At 30.8% G+C, this 19,736-nt stretch overlaps 2 protein-coding genes and 1 long non-coding RNA gene across 3 annotated transcripts; all 3 read left to right on the forward strand.

Moving 5' to 3' along the window:
- Positions 1-317: 317 nt before the first annotated feature.
- LOC129959179 (uncharacterized) lies at positions 318-1,196 on the forward strand. The gene has a single exon (XM_056072002.1). The coding sequence runs from the start codon at positions 318-320 to the stop codon at positions 1,194-1,196; it is 879 nt and encodes a 292-aa protein (XP_055927977.1).
- A 670-nt stretch (positions 1,197-1,866) lies between these two features.
- On the forward strand, positions 1,867-2,634 carry LOC129959180 (uncharacterized). The gene is made up of 2 exons (XM_056072003.1): positions 1,867-2,277; positions 2,515-2,634. Exons 1-2 carry the CDS (start codon positions 1,867-1,869, stop codon positions 2,632-2,634), a joined length of 531 nt encoding a protein of 176 aa, XP_055927978.1.
- A 4,906-nt stretch (positions 2,635-7,540) lies between these two features.
- LOC129959007 (uncharacterized) lies at positions 7,541-18,435 on the forward strand. The gene is made up of 3 exons (XR_008783375.1): positions 7,541-7,663; positions 13,628-13,714; positions 18,098-18,435. It is a non-coding gene; the product is annotated as an uncharacterized LOC129959007 (long non-coding RNA).
- The last annotated feature ends 1,301 nt before the right edge of the window (positions 18,436-19,736 follow it).

Here is a 19,736-nt window from a genome sequence, read left to right on the forward strand (position 1 = left end):
ACATAAAGAAGGCCTTTCTGAAAATACAGATTGCCGAAGAAGATCAGAATTACTAGCTTCTTCTGAACGGAAGATCCGGAAAAGGAAGAAAAGAAAATTTTCAAGATGACTCGAGTTCTCTTCGGTGTCAAATCAAGTCCTTCCTCCTTGCAGCTACAATCCAACACCATCTAAAGAGGTATGTAAAGCAATTTTCTAATATCTGTCAAATGCTAGAAAAATCATTGTATGTCGACGATTTAATCTGTAACCAAAGAGACTTTGATTCAGCTTTTAAAACAAGCCTAGAATGTTTCAACATCTTTAAAGAAGCGAGCATGGAATTAAGGAAATGGAAAACTAACTCAGTTGAGCTTCGTGATAAATGGAGAGAGGCGGGTTTAGAAATAGATGAAGAAAAATATTCAATTAATGATAACTCTGCTTTAACTCCTTGTAAAGTGCTAGGATTAGCCTGGGATTCCGATTTAGATGTATTCCAGTTTGACACTCGAAGTTTAGAGAAATTCCTGTCTAAAACGGTAAATTCCAAAAGATATGTCCTTCAAGTAGCTGGGCGCATTTTTGATCCAGTGGGGTTTTTAGGACCTTTTACCAACAACATAAAATGTCTAATACAGGACATTTGGTGCTTGGGATTAGACTGGGATAACCCTCTCCCGAAAACACTGACTACTGAAATAAACGAATGGTGCGAAAAAATAAAAAATTTGCATCTCATTAAAATACCTAGATATTTTTTCGCCGAAGCAAAAATTAATGAAATAGTTGAATCTCAACTACATTGTTTTTCTGACGCCTCTAAGAGGGCATATGGAACTGTAGTGTACATTAGAGTCTTATTGAAAAGCGGGGAAATCAAATCAAATTTGGTCGCTTCAAACAGTAGAGTAGACCCTCTAAAGACGCTTTCGATCCCAAGATTAGAACTAATGGGTGTTCTTTTAGCAGCAAGGCTAGGCTGTAAAATAGTCAAGTGCATTAACTTTCCTGTTACACGATTCTTCTGGACTGACTCTTCAATTGTTTACTATTGGATGAAGGGTGACCCTGAAAGATTTAAAGTGTTCGTAAAAAACAGAATTAAAGAAATCCAAAATCTAACCGGAACTGATAATCCGGTCTATCTAATATCAAGAGGGTTAACGGTACATGAACTGAAAAACTCTAACTTCCGATGGCATGGGCCAAATTGATTGTTAAAAAATGAATGTAAATGGCCTAAATTAAGTAAAACAAACAATGAGACAAATGTCAAAGAAGACACAGACAACTTAGAATTGAAAAAGAACGTTCTAATAAGTTCAACAATAGTAAAAGTAAATCCATTAAATGCTGATTTGATTAAAAGATATTCTTCTTTCAGCAAATTAATTAAAGTAACTGCATGGTGTTTAAGATTCTTACATAATTGTAAATAAGCTCTGCAAAACAGAAAGAGAGATCATTTAAATGTAACAGAATTACAAAATGCTACAAAATCTTTAATAAAAATTATACAAACGAGAGAGTTTTAATTTGAAATAAATTGTCTAAAAAAGAATAAAGTTCTTCCAAAGAATAATTCCCTTCTGAATTTAAATGTATTCTTAGATAATGATGAGCTTTTAAGAGTAGGCGGAAGATTAAAATTTTTTGATCTTCCAGATTCACAAAAATTTCCTCTACTTTTAGCAAAGAAACACCATTTCACAGATATACTTATAGAATACTTTCATATAAAAGCACTCCACTCAGGTATTCAAACTACTCTGTATTTAATTAGACAGCAATACTGGATACCAGCTGGTCAAGTTAAAGTTAAAAGTGTAATCAAAAGATGCTTAACCTGTTTTAGAGTAAAAAAATAAAACTATTCAACTGATGATGGGCGATTTACGAAGAGATCAGATCATTCCATCCAGACCTTTTTACAAGGTGGGAATTGATTTAGAAGGTCCAATCATAGCGATACCTAATTTGAAAAGATCTAGAGTAACAATCAAATCTTACATCGCCATATTTATATGTTTTAGCACTAAGGCTACTCATCTGGAAATAATATCTGATTTAACAACTGAAACCTTCTTGGCATGCTTTGAAAGATTCATCGCAAGGCGATCGAGACCTTCAGTAATTTGGAGCGACAATGCAACTAATTTTAAAGGAGCATATGCTCTTCTGAACCCCCTATTTAAATTATGCAAATCCAATTCGATTCAAAGGTTCAGTGCCGAGGAAGGCTTCAACTGGAATTTCATACCCCCAGCTGCACCGAACTTTGGTGGTCTCTGGGAGGCAAATAAAAAAAATCTATGAAAAAATCTTAGTGAAAGTCACCAAGACCAAAATTCTGAACTTTGCGGAACTTAGCACATTGGTTTTCGAAATTGAAGCGATATTGAATTGCAGACCCCTCAGTCCCTTGTCCGTCGATCCAACCGATCTACAACCTCTAACACCGGGACATTTTTTGGTTGGGTCATCATTACTATCTTTTATTAAACAAAATACTGCTGTCAGTTTATCTTCCAGGTGGAGTCATCTCCAGGACCTTCAATCCAAGTTTTAAGACCGCTGGAGTCGGAAGTATCTGCAACAACTACAGCAGAAGCAGAAATGGAAGAATTCACAGCCCAACTTGAAAGAAGGTGACCTAGTCATATTTAAGGAAGACCACAAGTCATTACAGTGGAAATTGGCCCGAATAAAGAAGACAATACCTGGACCCAATGGACTTGTTCGAGTAGTTCAGGTCCAAACCTCCAACGGACTATTCCTGCGAGGCATGAACTGCATAATTCCCCTTCCAATTCAGGATGTTTAACCAGTGTCCAACGGGAAGCGGGATGTTGCAGAGCCAGCGCAAGAGCTTAAATCTTGATCTGGCAACAACTTTTTCTCTTGATCTGGCAACAACTTTTTCCCGCCAGAGTACTTTCGTTTTACCGTGCGAGAAAAGATGTGTGTTCTGTTGCTCTGTGTGTGTGTGTGTTTATGTGATGTATGTGCACGTTATGTTAATGTTGTACCCCTGCTTTATATGTCTTCATCAGTAGTTGCTTTATATGCTTTATATTAGTAGTAGATCCATTCCGATCCTTTCGACAGCAATCATCTTTCAATTCAAAATTTTCTGAGTTCGAGAAACAATGACGGAATCTCGTTTCATAAATGCTATTTAATAATTGGAATAGAATTTGCGAATTCAGAGGTTTTTCAGGAAAAACCAAAACATCTTAAAGACTATATATAATAGAAACCATCTTCCCTTTGATAGCGCCAACATTATACGTTTTGCAGCATCCTCTGTCTCCATCCCCCATCAACAAACTAACCTTTTCTCAGACCTCCATTTCTTATAAAATATCGACGAAGTCCTCACTTATGATCTCTAGTGACTACACAACGAATATAATCGACCTTATATTTTTGAAGAACTCCAAAACTCTATCCATAAGATTCTTAATGCTCTCCTCCTCCTACCCTCAAAGCTAACGGAATCAGTACAAAATTCATTAAAGTACAACTCGATAAGTACAACTTTTTAAAAAATATATAAAGAAATTTGTAGTATAAGAAATATTTCCGCAGAATGGAAAACGGTAAAAATCATTCCTATTCCGAAATCTGGGAAATATAATGCTAATGCCCAATCTTACCGTCCAACTTCCCTTATTCCTGTTCCGTGGAAAATATTTGAAAGATTTCAACAAAGAATAATCCTTTTCGACTCGGTAATAAAATTTTACCCTTATCATGTAGGATTCCTGCCTCACAGAGGCGGCAACTATTTTCTGTTTATTTGGCTATGTCCACACTTTTGCATTCTGTACAATGCTAGCCAAACGTTTTCTTACTAAGAAGGATACTAAGCTTAATAAATATGCCCTGGAGAAGGAAAGACTTTTAAGTATGTTCAATGAAAGGAGAACAAGAGAATTCCACGCATAGTTACTGAAATAGACATTTGAGATTACAAGCCAAATCAGCTTTTGCAGAAGATGAAAAATTTAGGAGCGAACGATTTTTCAGAAAAAGCGTTAAAATCTTTATGGCTCCATAAAATACCTGATTTTATTCGAAACATTCTTCTTTTAAGTGAAGAAAGTTTAGACAAACTGGCTACGATGGCTGATAAAATTCTTGAGATGAAATCTGAAACAGAAATTTGTGCTGTTTCGCCAAATATTAGTTATACCGATGCTTTATTTGCAAGAATAGCTGCATTAGAACAAAGAAAATGATTCATTGCAAATAAATGACAGTTCTAGATCGAAATTTAGAAATCATTACCGGAATATATTTCGAAATCGCAGTCGTTCAATTAAGCGATTTAATGAGAAAGGTAAATATTGCTTTTATCATTTTAAATTTGGTGATCGTTGTCCACCTGAGGAATTTTACTCATCGGGAAACTCCAAGATGTTAGCGGCTACCACTGTTACTGATATTAATAAAAGCCTCAAGTTTCGTTTATTTATAAAGGACAGAACCACAGGACTGCGGTTCTTAATGAATTCAAAAGCCGATGTTAGTCTTATTCCTGCAACTCATCGAAATAAAGCAGTAGATGATTTTAAACTATACACGGCGAATAGAACGGAAATCCTATACCGGAATTAAAATTTTGAACTTAAATTTAGGACTTAATATAAAATTTAAATTTCTTTTTATATTAGCTAAAGTTGATAACGTTATTATAGAGGCTGACATTTTGAATAAATTTAAACTTTTAATAGATATTCATAATGAACAACTTATTGATGGAATATATAATCTGTCTATTCGACACCACGTAACGACAGTATCTGTTGTTGATGTTATTTGTACTTTGGATAAAACTTCTAAATATGCTAATTTGTTAAAACAATACCCAAATTTAACTAAACCTAATTTAACAGTATCTAAATTTGAAAATGTTGTTGAGCATTTTATCACAACAAAAGGACAACCTACTTATTCCAAAGTTAAACAACTGGATTCCAAGCAATTATATATAGCAAAATAGAAATTCCAGTACATATTAGAAAATGATATTGTTCGGCAGTCTAAATCGCAATGATCCAGCCCTTTTCATATGGTGCCTAAGAAAGATGGTTGTGTAGGAACAGGTTGTGAGTAACGCAACTCATCAAGTCATTGTGGTTCACACGTAACTAAATATTATAAATAATTTTTAATGTTTTGTATTTGTTTAATTGTTATAATTGTTCATGTTTGTTTTTGAAGTAATTGCAGTAAAAATATTTTATATATTATTTTGTGTTAAATGAAACTATTTTTCTGCTGTTGCATTTGGCAACGAGGATTGTGTTGTAAAAAATAAATATAACGAGTGAGATGCTCGCTGTTGCTTGGATTTGACGTAGTCTGTGTTTTGATTTTAATTTCTTTAAAACACTTTCAGTCGTTGGTCGTAATATCCTAAAATAAGAAATGTTTATTTTATGTATCGAGCGTTTACAATCTGCACTTTAAAACGCAGAGTCATATGCCGATAGTTCTTTCCGAACATGTGGGGGATTACAGATGTCTGAACGTTCAAACCATACCAGATCGTTATCCTGTACCTCGCTCAGAAGATTTCAACCACATTTTAAAGAATAGAATATTTTCTAAAATTGATTTGCATAAATCATATTTCCAAATTCCTATTAAAGAAGCTTATAAGCAAAAAAACTTCTATAATAACACACTTCGGCTTGTATGAATTTAATGTAATAAGTTTGGCTTGCGTAACGCTCCTTCCGCCTTTCAAAAATTTATGAATGAGAAATTTTTCGTTCCCTTATTTGGACGATGATTTAATTGCATCAACTACGGAAGAAGAACACGAAAAACACGTAAAATTAGTTTTTGACAGATTGCAAAAATATGGATTGTGACTTAACATTTTGGAGTTTTTGGAGTTAAAAAACTGGAATTTTTAGGTTTTCTAATTACAGGTGAATGAACAAAACCTCTTCCTGAAGAAGTTAAAGCAATTGACAATACTAATCTGCCTCAAATTGTTCAGCAACTAGGGACTTTTATAGGAACGGTTAATTTATACCGTCGTTTTTTAAAGAACACCGCTAGTACTCAAGCCATTTTACATGAATACTTAAAAGGAGCAATGAAAAAAGATTATCGGAAAATAACTTGGAATGAGGAAGCCATTGAACAGGTTAGAAAATATAAAAAAATTTGGCAAATGTTGTTGTTCTGTCTCACCTAAATCCAGAATTACCCCTTTCGTTGTGCAGAGATATTTCAAATATAGCAGTGGGTGCGGTTTTACAACAACTTGAAAATGGTAGTTGGAAATCAATTGGATTTTTTTTTTCAAGAAGCTTAACCGCGCGCAACAAAATTACAGAACATACGATCGTGAACTTCTCAGAATTTATCTATCCATTAAATATTTCAAACATATTCTAGAAGGAAGAAAATTCTCAGTATATGCTGACAACAAGCCATTAATCTACGCATTTTTACAAATGTCTGATATAGCTTCTTCACGTCGAATTAGACAAGTTCAATATATTTCAGAATTCACAACAGAAATTAAGTACATTTTAGGAGAAAATAACGTGGTAGAAGATACTTTATCAAGAAGTGAGGGAATTACCTTAATGGATTATGAACTAATTACCAAATAACTAGAACAAAATAATGAATTTCGAACATGTCGAAAATCTACAAATTTGTCATTTAAAAAGTATCCCCTTCCATCTGTAAAATATTTATGGTGTGATACTTCAACACAGCATATTAGACTTTATATGCTTAAAAACTTTCGCATGGAGATATTTTATTGATTGTCCATCCGGGAACTAAATCAACAGCGAAATTAATTTCCTCAAAATTTATATGGCCAAATATTAAGAAAGATGTCCAGCAGTGGGCGAAGTTATGTATTCCATGCCAAAAGTCGAAAATAACCCGTCATACAAAATCAGTATTGGGTGAATTTCAGAAATCAGCAGGAAGATTTCGGGAAATACTTATTGATACTGTAGATCCAATACCACCATCAAATGACAACACCAACTGTTTAACATGCATAGAGAGATACACGAATTGGATGAAAGCTATTCCGCTGGAAAACATCTCTGCAGAAACAATAACAAAAGCTTTTTATAGCAATTGGATTATAAGATTTGCAGTACCGTGGCATCTTATTACTGATCATGGAACCCAATTTTCAACGAAGATATTTTAAGCCCTTTCAAGAATCTACCATTATACTGTATTTCTTCTCGAACTCAAATTCCCAACACTTTAAGTCCCCTTATCAATCGTAGAAAAACAAAAATTAATCATCATCATAATATTTCTTCCTCACATTCAATGATAGATTTGTTTATATTTTCTATCCTTTAGGTGTTAAACAGTTTCAAATCCGACAGTACTTATAAAGTTTCTTGGCAATATACCGGTTGATAATTTTAAATAAAAAAAAACTGCAATGAATATTAATCTCAAAAAACTTCAAAATAAGTCTAAAAATTCAAAAATTCAGATGATTGCCTTTTCTGCTAAAAATCTCCAAGCGACATTTAATCCATCAAATTTGAAAAGCTCTCACTATTCTACCGTCAATGTACTTAGACATTATTAACTGCAACCTGTTGGCAACCCGGTGAAAACGAATAGTTTGTATTTAAAATTTGAGCGCTTTGCCGTTTTTCCACCATTAGTGAGTATTCATTGGAAATTGTTTGATAATTTTTTCTAATGATTGATAATTATATTACGTTTCATTAACACATTTCTAGATTTAACTTTCAGTTAATTTCCCAAAATGTAGAAAGAATTGGCCGACCTCATGTTTGAAAAAGTAACTTGTCTGAGGAAACTAAAACCGATATTCCGTTTTGAATGGAACAATAATAGGTTTTCATGTAACCTTTCTCCTGCCCATAATCCATTATTGGTTTTAAACAATTGTGAATTTGCAAAATAGTATTGCTTATTATTAGTATATTATTTTTAAAAAGAAAATTTGTGAAAACGGAAGTACGCGTATGTCGACTTTTTGACAACACAGTATGTTATTTTTTCTAAAGCATTTGTGAAAACGTGTTGTAGAATTGCTGTAACTTTATAAATGGTCCCAAACAAGGTATTAAAACAATGTGTACCTGAAAAATGATATGTTTCGTTTTTCACTCTGGAGTTTGGATCAAATTTATCCTATGCATGTTTTAGCTTTCCTGGTTCATTTTATATTATTATGACAGTATGAATGTGAGCAGCATAAGTTAAGGGATCTTCTTACGAGTGTTGAAATATATTGTGAAAATAATGATACCTCAAATTTGCTATTTTAAATTTATTTATGGAATGCAATATCTTTACATGAAAAGATATTCATTTATTAAAGGTGACTAATTTTATTATTAGGAAACCCAATAACATAAATAGTGAGTTAGAATGATCCTCATGTATGTTAATATTCCAAAAGTAGGTGAAATTTAATTTCATTCAATATTTGTGGTAATTGTAGGTTAAATGTATTGTTCAGTTTTATTAGTGAATAAATTATATCAACTTCTATGGGAGTTGGGTTAGGCTTTGTAGGGATCCTTTAGCAATGTGAATTTCAGGGCCCTACCAAATTTCTGTAATTGGATATATTTTATTAATTTTAATTTAATATCTATATAAGCAGCTTTTAAATTATTTCTTTAATGAGTCTGTGAAATAACAAATACACATAATTATTTATTATCTAGAGAATTAATTTATTGGTTTTTTTTATTCATAAATTATTTTAAAGTATTAATTTTAAATATTTACATTTCTCATATTTTTATATTTTCCTTCAATAATCGGGTTTTAATGTAAGTGCTGCCGATCATAAAAACGTACACAATCATAAAATTTTTATTTTTTTCTAGTATAAAATATCTGCTATTTTGATTATTTCTTAAAAATTATTATATTAATATTGAAAATATATCTATTACCAAACATTTAAGAATTATTTCACTTCAGTGCAAAGGGTGCTTTTTATAAATTATGTATATTTTTATGTAATAAGAAGTATGTTAGGTGTAGTTAAAGAAAACGCTCCTGCCTGTGCGAACGGTTGGCGTTTGCTTGGTCTTGTCCTGTGTGTGCACTTCTTTCAATGCTCATCCATCCGAATAAGGTTAGGAAACTTCTACGAATATGCAAATAACTTTTAGTATACAGAAAAACATCTTTATTTGCCAAGTCCTTTAGGAATTTATTTTGAAAGATGTAAGAGGTTAACTTCTTATAATAAAGTAATTGCTATAAAAATAACACTTTTTGAGATTATTACTGGGATTTATTTTTGTTTCATTTTACGAACCAAATGCATGCAGATAAAGTTTATCAGTGTATATAGCTATTAAAGTCAAGAATTTCTTGCTGACTTTTTAATACTTTTATGATTCTTCAAACTATGTTGAGTTGTTTCAGGAACCAGGTTGATTAAAATCTGTATACAATAAAATTCCAATTATCTTTCTTACCATTAAGGTTGCTGCTCATGTTGGTTGATAAGTGTGGTTGGTTTTTAAAAAAGTGTATATTAAATCATGATTGGGAGATTCGTTTGTAATAATCTTTTATTCGAATTGGGTATCTGACTTTGCAAATAAATAAGATTCTTCATTTTTTAATATTCTTAGAACTAAAAACTTTTGAGTAATACTATATTATTGAGTTTTTTACAATTTCTTGGATTTTTATTATGTTAAATACTGTTTGATAAAATATTTGAGTATTCTCTATTCATTTCAGTATTTTCTTATATTGTGTATCTATTATTTTACTTGAAAATATATTATCAGAAATTTTTTATGTTTATGCTGTCTTACGGGTTATAAAGTATCCGTAAAATTTATTCAGTCTGATGGAAGTTTATTTTTCAATTAGCCTTCTTCAATAATGATTCTGATGTAAAAAAAATCTATTAAATTATGGGAAACTTTATACATCAAAATTTGACTAAAACATTTATCTGTTGTAGACATGCTATGATTTAACTATTGATTATTAAAAGCTCATTTATTTATAAGGTTCTATTTTGAAGATCATTGCATGGAAAATTATTTTAATTTTATGCACATTATTTTAGTCTAAAATATGCATTCTAATTATTAAAATTAATTGAAATGGCTTATACTTTAATGCAGCACTAGAGAGTTGTACCAGAATTATCATTCAGCATATATAATCTATCATTTTGTTTTTTAAATATTTAAAACTTTATTTAGAAACAAAGAATGTCTAAATGCAATCAGGATAATTGTTTTTTTAACGTGTTTTCCATTATTGTATTTGAAAATTTACTGTAGTTCTTAGACCATCATGTTCCAGAATCTTCATCTCTCACAAAAACTCAGTTTAAAAAACTCACTAAACATGAAATATTATAGCATGCCATTAAAAATGTTAAAAACAAAGAATAATGTTAGAGAAAATAATGCTAAGTTAGTCTTTATGTTAAGAAAGATTATGTTGGAGAGGAGATATATAAGCATTATTATTAATAGAGGGAACCATTTAATTCTTGTTTGCAGCAAAAAGAATTTTTTTTGTTGAACATTTCATTTATATGATTGAATATATCAAATACGATATTATACATCTTTTACGATTTTCAAGGGAGTTGAGGTGTAAACTGAGTGGAGGGAATAGTGCATTAATTGCTGGAAACTACTTTCATTAATTGGTACTTAAACTGAGGAAACTATAAAAAATTGTTACTAATGAAGGGGTACATTAAAGATGAAAATATAAATACAGGATAGTGCTGTATAATAATTTTTAGCTTTTTTTACCCATTACTAGAAGCATTTCTACATCAGGAATTTAACTCCTCTTTTGAATTTCCTTTCCTGAGTGAAAATTAAATCGTATAAAATAGATTATCGTAGTCTTTTATTTCATTCATTCATTGTTTGTTTATTCATTCTTATATTTCAATTAAAGTACTTTTTTATAGTAAATTTTTTTTTTTATCAGTGGAAGTTTCTAACTTTTTCCTGTGAGCAGATATTATTACTTTTTTTTTCTAAATAAATTATTAAAAATAAAAGCATTTTTCACAAAAATCAGATTAATATAAATTTTTTTAAGAGCATTAAAGTTTTTCTGCTACAAATTTTATATATTTATTCAAGACACGAAAACATGTGATATGGAATGTTGATTATATTGCTAATTGTAGTTTACAGTAATTTTATATCTCTTAATGTATTGTCCTCATATTTGGTATTTAAATACTTTTTGGGGTAGTAAATGGTTTCTGTACGTTGTGTGAAAAGTTGCTATATTTCTCAGATGTTATATGGTTTTTTAGTACTGACAACTCTAAATTCAAATAAAATTGAAAGACTTGTTATGTCAATTTTATTATTTACTTTCCTACCCTAAGAATTCGGTATTCAACGAAAGTAAAAATTACAAAAAGAAATGGGGATGGGGTAAAATGAAAAGAAAAAAAAAAGAAAAAATGAATTAACTAATAGAAATATAGGGTGTGGCTATGCATCCTATAGCTTTGGAAAGCATCAAAGTTTGTTCATTGCATACAACTGATTTATATCGTAGGTAAAAAATAAAATACAAATATTTTTATTTTATTTCTCCTTTGAACTTAGCTTAATCTTAGCAGAATTTTCAGCAGCTGCATTTTGGAACTTGGCAAACTAATGCTCTTTTGTTTTTTTCTTTGCCTTGTATTCATATCCAATATTCATCTTTGTCCTTTTCACTTGTTTTTCTTTGCTTTCTTTCATTGTCTATTTGCAGTTTTGTTTTCACATTCATGTTGCTTTCGAAGAAACGTAGAATTTTTAATATATATATCTGTTATTAATGTTAGAGATATCTCGTATAAAAAATACATTGATGGCAATTCAGTATACAATTCAGAAATTACGATTAGAAATTTTTATTATTTAAAGATCAAACTGTCATTTAAGAACTGCATTTCAACTTTATTCTCTTCAAAAATATGTTCGGTAGTTGCTAAATGGCTCAAGGACGGAATAAGTGTCAAATGTGCACATTTTGAAAAAATTTTGTAAATACTTTCATAAATGTATTGATCTTTCGAAATTATTAAAAATTATTTCGGATTTCATAATTGTAATCTACTGTAAATAAGTATTATTCAATGAAATATATAAGCATGAAACTGTGTGTATAATTGAATGTCAGAGGTACATTTTACTAGTCGACTCCTCTAGATGCTGAAAATCCTTCTGCCAGTGAATGAAGAGTATCTGATAGATTTTTTCAGAATCGGAACAGATAAAATGTATTAGTTGCTTTATATTGAATAGTAACACATTCTAAATGTTTCGCTTTCTATAATTTAAAAAAAAAAATTATTCCTAGCTCAATTGAGAGAGAATTGTGGCATGATCCACTCTGGTTTTCAATGTCTGGATTCAGCTTATCCTGAAATATATAGGTTTCCTTGTATTATTAAAATATTCTTACAGACAAAGTAATTAAGAGAAACCTTTATCAAAATGTTTCATACTTCCATTAAAAATTATCTCTTCTCTGGAAAAAATATTGATATGTATTAGAAATTAGCAGCCATTAAAGGAAAAACATACATAATTGCATTGTAACTTTTTTTTTTTTTTTTACTGTGATATTATTCTTAAAGTAATTTTAAAAAAAACCACAAACAGAGTGGGAACGGTACCTGCATCATAAAAAATTAGACACTATGCAGAAGCTAAGAATAAGGTGGAAATAACCAGTCTTTTTGAGACATTCAACTAAATCAGATGAATGTATTTTTTTCTGATCACTTAAGACTTTAATAATTGTATTTAAATATTAACATTACTTGTTCAGCTTAAAAAATCTATTACAAATTTCAGATAGGTATAGTCCTAGTAGTTTTCATACATTAGTTTTAGACTCTAATATTTGAAAAAAATTTTAAAAACTATAAATATATTTATAAAAAAGCGATATATAATATTTTTATAAATATCAAACTTAACCCTTATCGTGGCAAGATTGCTTTTTTGAAGAAAAGCAAAAAAAAATGTATATAGGTAGCTTATTTTATATATATATATTTTTATATTTTATATATATTTTTATTTTATAGTGGTGGTATATTTTTATAAAGTTGTATGTATGGTATACTATACAAAAGGAACATAAGGGTTAAAATCATTTGTTTATCTTCGATCATTATGTAACTTTTCGACACAATTTCTTAAGGCAACTCGTTCAAATTGCTTCTCTATAAATTAGCATATATAAGCTGATTTATTAATTTAATTTGTACTTACTAATTCATTAGCTTAGTTGATTTGATAGTTTAAATGAATAAATCCTACAGAGGGTGTATATGTATATTTTTAAACAGTGAATTTATACTCAATTTCAAGAAACCTAAGATCATGAAAACATCTTATTGCCATCTGAATCATACAGACGAATCTTGGTAGTTAGAAGTTCACCTCAAAAATTAGGACAGATCACCTGGAGTATAAGAACAAGGGAAATTAGTTGCAAAACTTTGGAGTGTCAATAATTTAGTAAATGTGTCATTATTTCGATTCAATTAAAATGATCTGAAATGTGAATTATTATTTATAGTTTTAATATTTGGAATGTTGTTTATTTTTTATTTTTTCCCTTTCAGCTGTACTGCAGTTCCAGGACAATTCTTTTCAATTCGCATTCTACTTGAGGCAGCTGACCCCTAGATTAGCGGACACTATGAGTCAAAGTATAAACCTTTTTATATTTTTGTTAGCCTTCTCAAAATTGATACTGGTTTCATGATGTTGCGGTTTTATTTAAGGAAATGTTGCAATAGGAAATATGCCGACGTACAGTTTTTAAGGAAATAAATGCTAATTTGCCAAATAAGTGTCACTTTTCTAGGAAAATATAAAGCATATAATATTAACGATTCTGCAATTTGAATATCTTTTGCTACTTGACGAGGTTTTTCAAGAAAAGTTTGGCTATTTGTAGTGCGAAATTACTTCTTTTCAGAAAATTAGGGAGTCTTCCGAGAGTGTATTGAAGCCTTGCAGCAATCGATCAATGTGTTGCTGTTGTTTTTTCAGTCAGTGTGGCAGACGATTGTCAGAATTGTGACCAAAATGAAACTGTTAAACTTGGCAAAGAATCTAAATCAATGTGTTGTGGCATTTAGAATCTTTGCATTATTTGTGAGTGAGGTATTTAGGATTATATTAATCAAGTGAGGACTGGATTGGTTTTTGCTTTAATCCTAAGTTCCTGCAATTTTTGAATTTTGTTGTACTCTTGGCCCCAGGAAAATGACTTGATTTTCGTTGGGTCCTTGAAAAATAAGCCCATTATTTTTTAGAAGATATTTGTAAACCTGTTCGAAACTTAGATGTGTATTCAAAATTCCATCAGTCGGAAAAGCTTTGGTATTTTAATGCATTTAGTCGAAAGTCTTAAATCTCTGTGTAGTTTGGAGGGATAAGAAGTAGTACTGCTACCACAACTGCTTAGAAATCCTCTTCAAACCCAACAATTAGAAATCAGCTTTTACAAATCTGTTCTATTGTTTGCCTTTACAATTTGTCAAATACTAAGGAAGAGAGATTTGATGACAGAAATGACAATTCTAGAAAATGCAAGAATTTTGGCGAAATCTGTTAAGAACCTAAATCCGGCATCCTTATGAAAAATTCCTTACTGTGTCATGGAATCCATTTAAATAGAAGCGCAATCATGAGCGGGGATTCTTGCTTTGGAATATTGATTGTTGAATGAACTCTTAAATTTTTTCTAGCAATGTTCCTAGACAGGAAGATTGCCAGAATATTTTCCTTTTAACAAAGGTTTCGAAAAGAAAAAAAAATTAACATAAAGCTAAACTTTACCTGATTAATAAGCCACTACTAGAAGAGCATTTTCTTAGAAGTCACAAAAGATCTTTCCTGGTGCTTCCTTTCTCTCAAACCTTCAAAATGCCTCAATTTGTGTAACAGCCATTGTCTTGATAATTAATGATAAGATCAAGTTTATTTTTTCTTTGTTTTGTTTATTACTAAATGGCATATAAGAATGATTCTGTTCATATTTATGTTAACTGAATAGGTGTTTTTTTTTATATGTATATATAGAGAGTGTCTGTAGAAATGTAGGTCTTGATTTTTATTTTCAAATTTGATTTCTCCATTGTATTTCTTTTTTTTTAAAAAGAATTGTTCTTATTAAAGTAAGTTTGTTTTCTTTCATCTGCTGGTATAAATCTTTTATCATGTACAGTGTTAATAGTGGGAAGGGGGAAGCAGAAAATTTAGGCATGCGACACAGCTGCCCAGTTATCATCTGCAGTGAGGTTTACTACAGTACAATGTGAATAATTGATCATATAATTTATGATTGAAGTAGATGTAATGGAAGTATATTTTCTACAAGATATAATATACTTTTCATTATTAACATTATTGCATTATATATTTAAACAGTTTTCTAAGGAAATAACATGATATAAAGCAATATAATATATATATGATTTTTAGTGCATTGCCATTTTGGGTTCAGAGAATGTTCCCTACTCTTTTTCTCCAAGGGCCATTCTGTAATTCACCACTTAGGAACTTCCCTTGACCATGCATAATCTGCTATTGCTCAAAGGCTCATCACACAGTGATTAGTGTTTCTCAACATCACAAAACATCCTCTTTCTATATATATACTATTGCTTATTCTTTGTATAATTTATTGTCTTCTGTTTATCAGTTTCTACAACATATTCTATTTATATTTTGTATAGCTTTATTCTTCAGTAGATTCAGGCATTCTTCAATAAATTGATGAGTTTAGGCATGACAACCAACTGCAATTCTGACACATTGGATAATAGAACAAGTTGGATTTTTTTCGTCCACAGTAGCCACCATATCCTCCATTTTTGCTTGCACATGATAATTGATGCAACAGATAATTTGAAGCAAATGGTTTGAATGTTGTGGTTGCTTTCTTTGACCTTTTGAAACTACCATTGTGTTTAACCCTTTTGCGATGGATGTGTTGTCATATATTCATGACCTACGAACATCTCTCGCAGCCAGATGTACCACTCATGTGTTTCTGGAAATTGAATTCATATAATGGCGAATTCCAGTTTTGTGCATTTTAAACTGGAACAAATTTTAAATGTCACTAAATGGCCCCATGTGACAATTACTTTTGAAATAAAGGTTTAGTATCCTGACCTTCCGTTTGCTCATATTCAGATTGACATTGGTATTTCACCCATGAGCCGTTGTGTGGGAAGGGGGTAAGAGTAATGTAAATAAACAGAGGTAGGTTGTGCAACTTTCCGCTTGTTAAAGTCATTTTCATTTCTGGTCACCCTCTGAATTTTTTGTTTTATTTCTGTGTAACTATAATTAGTCTTCTTGATTTTTACCGTATTTTGTGTAGCTTTCCGTTTTTGCACTTCACTTTTTACTATGGAAAGTTGTGGTTTCTGTTTATTATGGGGGGGACGCTGTTTTTCAGAAGAATGTGCTCATATTATGAATGCACTAATAATCTAAATGCAAAATTGACGTTAATATCGAAACTATTTATTTATGTTTCGTGTGTGTGATCCCCCCCCCCACCTTCTTTTCAAAGATATGTTTAGCGACACAAAACCCACGTCCTTTGGGATGATTCCTTTCTTATCTGTCTAGGATAGAGACCTCCTGTCCCGAAAGGTTTAAATCTAACATCTCCATTGAGTGGGAAGAAGTTTGTTGCCTGACCCTCTCAGAATTTGCTTAAAACCAAATAAGTGTTGTGGCATACTTCTAAAATTAGCATTAGCTTTTCCATATGAAAAATCTTAGCATACTGTTCTTTGACAACGTCACAAATCTACAACATTGGTCTTATTCAATGTTTAATATCTTCTTAGTCCATACAAATGTTACACAAATTTCTCTCCAACAGTCAACAATTCTTTTCTGTAGTAGAATTCAGTAATCTATCAACTCAACTGTTAGTATTTGGCGATTTTAACATTTCATTACTTTTAATTTTCCTACACCATAAAAAGAGTTGGAATTACATCTGATCGTTGTATTGGAAGATAGTAAAAGTTATTGGGAGCTCTTATACTATTCAGCGAATATTTTTATCTTGTATGCCACTGTTGAGAAAAATAACATCACATTTTTCTTTGCAAAAAAAAGCAATTAACTAGGAAAATAGATGTATATCTGAATAATTGAATCTTCAGAACTAGTGTTAATGTGATTTATAAGCGTTATTACAATGTCTGCATCTGCTGTTATCTTTCTAAGTACATTAATTCCAAAGTTCTGATCCCAGAACAACTAGAAAGGGTTGGGTTGATACTTGGTTTTTCTGTATCAAGTGTAGGTTGTTTCAGATACTAGATTGTGCATATTGATTTTAGCTGATACTTTTGTACCTGGTCAAAGTTTTTATTTATCATAATATTCATAATTCTATAATTAACTTTGCCTCTGTAGCTCTTTTATTAGTAGAACATGGTGAACTAGTTCTTATATTTCCATGAAATCTTTTGGTGAACTTTTTTTAATGCAAATGCAGTGTGTACGACCATGCTTAGGTCGATACTTACAGACTTTATTATATATTTCTATATGTAAATAATATGTTATGAGCAAAAGTCGAATTGGCCATTATTCTTTCAGTTCCTATCTTTAATGCAATTTCAAATCTTTGCTTTCTACAAAAAATCATGTGCATTAATAGAAAGTTCCCAGTCATAGAAATGGAAAGATAAATTTTACTGCTAAAAAATAAATTAACTCTTTTACTGTTGCTGTATTTAGTAGCCCTCCTGTATATGTATTTCCACTTTTTGAGATTTAATGACAGAACATATAACAATAAAATGCATTTCTGATAGGATATATTTCATTATTTTAGATAGATTTTTTAATAGATAATTTCAATGGTCTCTATTGTTTTTCTTGGCTTTTCTTCCTTTTCAATGGAGGTTGCAAAGTTAGTTAAAAGTGATTTTTAAAAACATTGAACTCCAATTATATTATTGTGGATTAAATTAATGTCTTTCATTGTTGTATAGCTTTTCATTCATAAAATAATGCAATTCATTTTGTTTTTTGTTTTTTTACAGAAAGAAAAAACGATCCGAATAACTGCGAGATTTGCTATTTCCGAGACTCGACGCCTCGCTGTAATATGGATAATCATGTGGTTGCTCAGATTAAAAACAACCTCATGCATTGCGTATTTTGCGATGGCTTTTTTCGTGACAAGAGGGCATTTGCCAAACATATGCATAAAGTCCATTTCCCAGACGTGATATCAGTGGAATTTGAGAAGGAGGAATGATTCCTAGTTCATCATTCATTTTGTATTTCTCTTAAATTTTTATCATGTACAAGACTGTTAAAACAGTTTAAAGTTCCTGTATTTCAAAAAGTCATTGTAATTAAAACATATTTTTAACTATTTTGAGCCTGGTGTTATCATTTCACTTATTTTAAGTCTTTATTTTTTCCCCAGCTTTTAAGTTTTATAAATCTTTTGCTATGATTATTTTAAAAGCATCATTTTTTTAAATATTAAAATCATATGTCAGTGCAATTTTGTGTTGCACATCGTTTCGTCATTGTTGTAATAATCAAAACACGATTTTTTTTTTTCTCTCTTTTTGTCGAAACTGAACTATTTAGTGATGTAATCAAAATTGGGCAATGCTGTCTCAAGCCTGACCTGTTAGTGTTGTTAAAGAGTAGAGATTTTCAGAATGAAGCCAGTGATAGAGAGTAGAATGAGTAATTATTTCATCCAGGTATTGAATTCATGAAATTTTTGGATTTAATCAAAGAAACCATGTATATTTTTTGATTATTTCTTATTTTTGATTAAACATCAATAAAATGCGTGCTAGTTCAAAACATGAATACACTGCATAAAAAAAGTAGTAAACTAGATTTTTTTAAATAAGCATTTTTTAAATTTTTATAAGTATTATTTTGTAGATAAGTGACTGAAAATATATTTGTATCATTACCATGATATTCAAAAATAAAATATAAATTACAACAAAAATGGTTTCTGTCATTTGAACCCTGTAAAAAAAAAAAAAAAAAAAAAGTAGAAGAACAGTTACAAAAAGAACAAAATATAAGCGGTTTTAGTAAGGAGTACTCTTTCCATTAGCTTTTATGATTTCGAATACTCTATTTAGAAGTGAGTCATACAAAGATTGGATTTCTGTTTGACAAAAATTATGCCATGAGGTATTTAATGCAACTCGAAGCTCGGAGAGCTATTCAAAATGCTTCCCACCAGCATATACTCGAACAAGCATTGCCCAGATATTTTCTACTATATTCAGATCGGGGCTTTTAATTGACCGTGGTAAAACCTGCATATTATTTGCAGCGAAGCATTTTTTTTAACTCCATTGGCGGTGTGGATTGATGCTTCATCTTGTTGAAACCCCCACTGTTCTCCTAATTTGGAACCATAAGAAAGAAGCTCAGAATTCAGAACATTAATGTAGTCTACATGCTTCTTCCTAACCATTGAGAAAGACCAAGCTTGTTCTTCCCCCAACTGCTCACCAGACCATCGAACTTCCTCCTTCCATTTGTCTTGTGGAATAGATGCATTCTTCATACAATGCTAATAGTATTGATAACAGTCTGGACCATCTAAGTTAAACTGTTTTTCATGTGACAATATCACAGAAATATATTCTTTGGTCCATGACATGTGTTCCTTAGCCCAAGACAAACGATTAT

This window comes from Argiope bruennichi, chromosome X1 (genome assembly GCF_947563725.1).
Source record: "Argiope bruennichi chromosome X1, qqArgBrue1.1, whole genome shotgun sequence".
NCBI classification, from domain to species: domain Eukaryota; kingdom Metazoa; phylum Arthropoda; class Arachnida; order Araneae; family Araneidae; genus Argiope; species Argiope bruennichi.

Excerpts from the sequence above, each read along its gene's own strand:
- LOC129959179 (XM_056072002.1), top strand. The coding sequence starts at position 318 with ATGGAATTAAGGAAATGGAAAACTAACTCAGTTGAGCTTCGTGATAAA.
- LOC129959180 (XM_056072003.1), top strand. The coding sequence starts at position 1,867 with ATGGGCGATTTACGAAGAGATCAGATCATTCCATCCAGACCTTTTTAC. Across the intron at positions 2,278-2,514 it reads ACTTTGGTGGTCTCTGGGAG|GTGGAGTCATCTCCAGGACC; the intron begins GCAAATAAAAAA and ends TTTATCTTCCAG.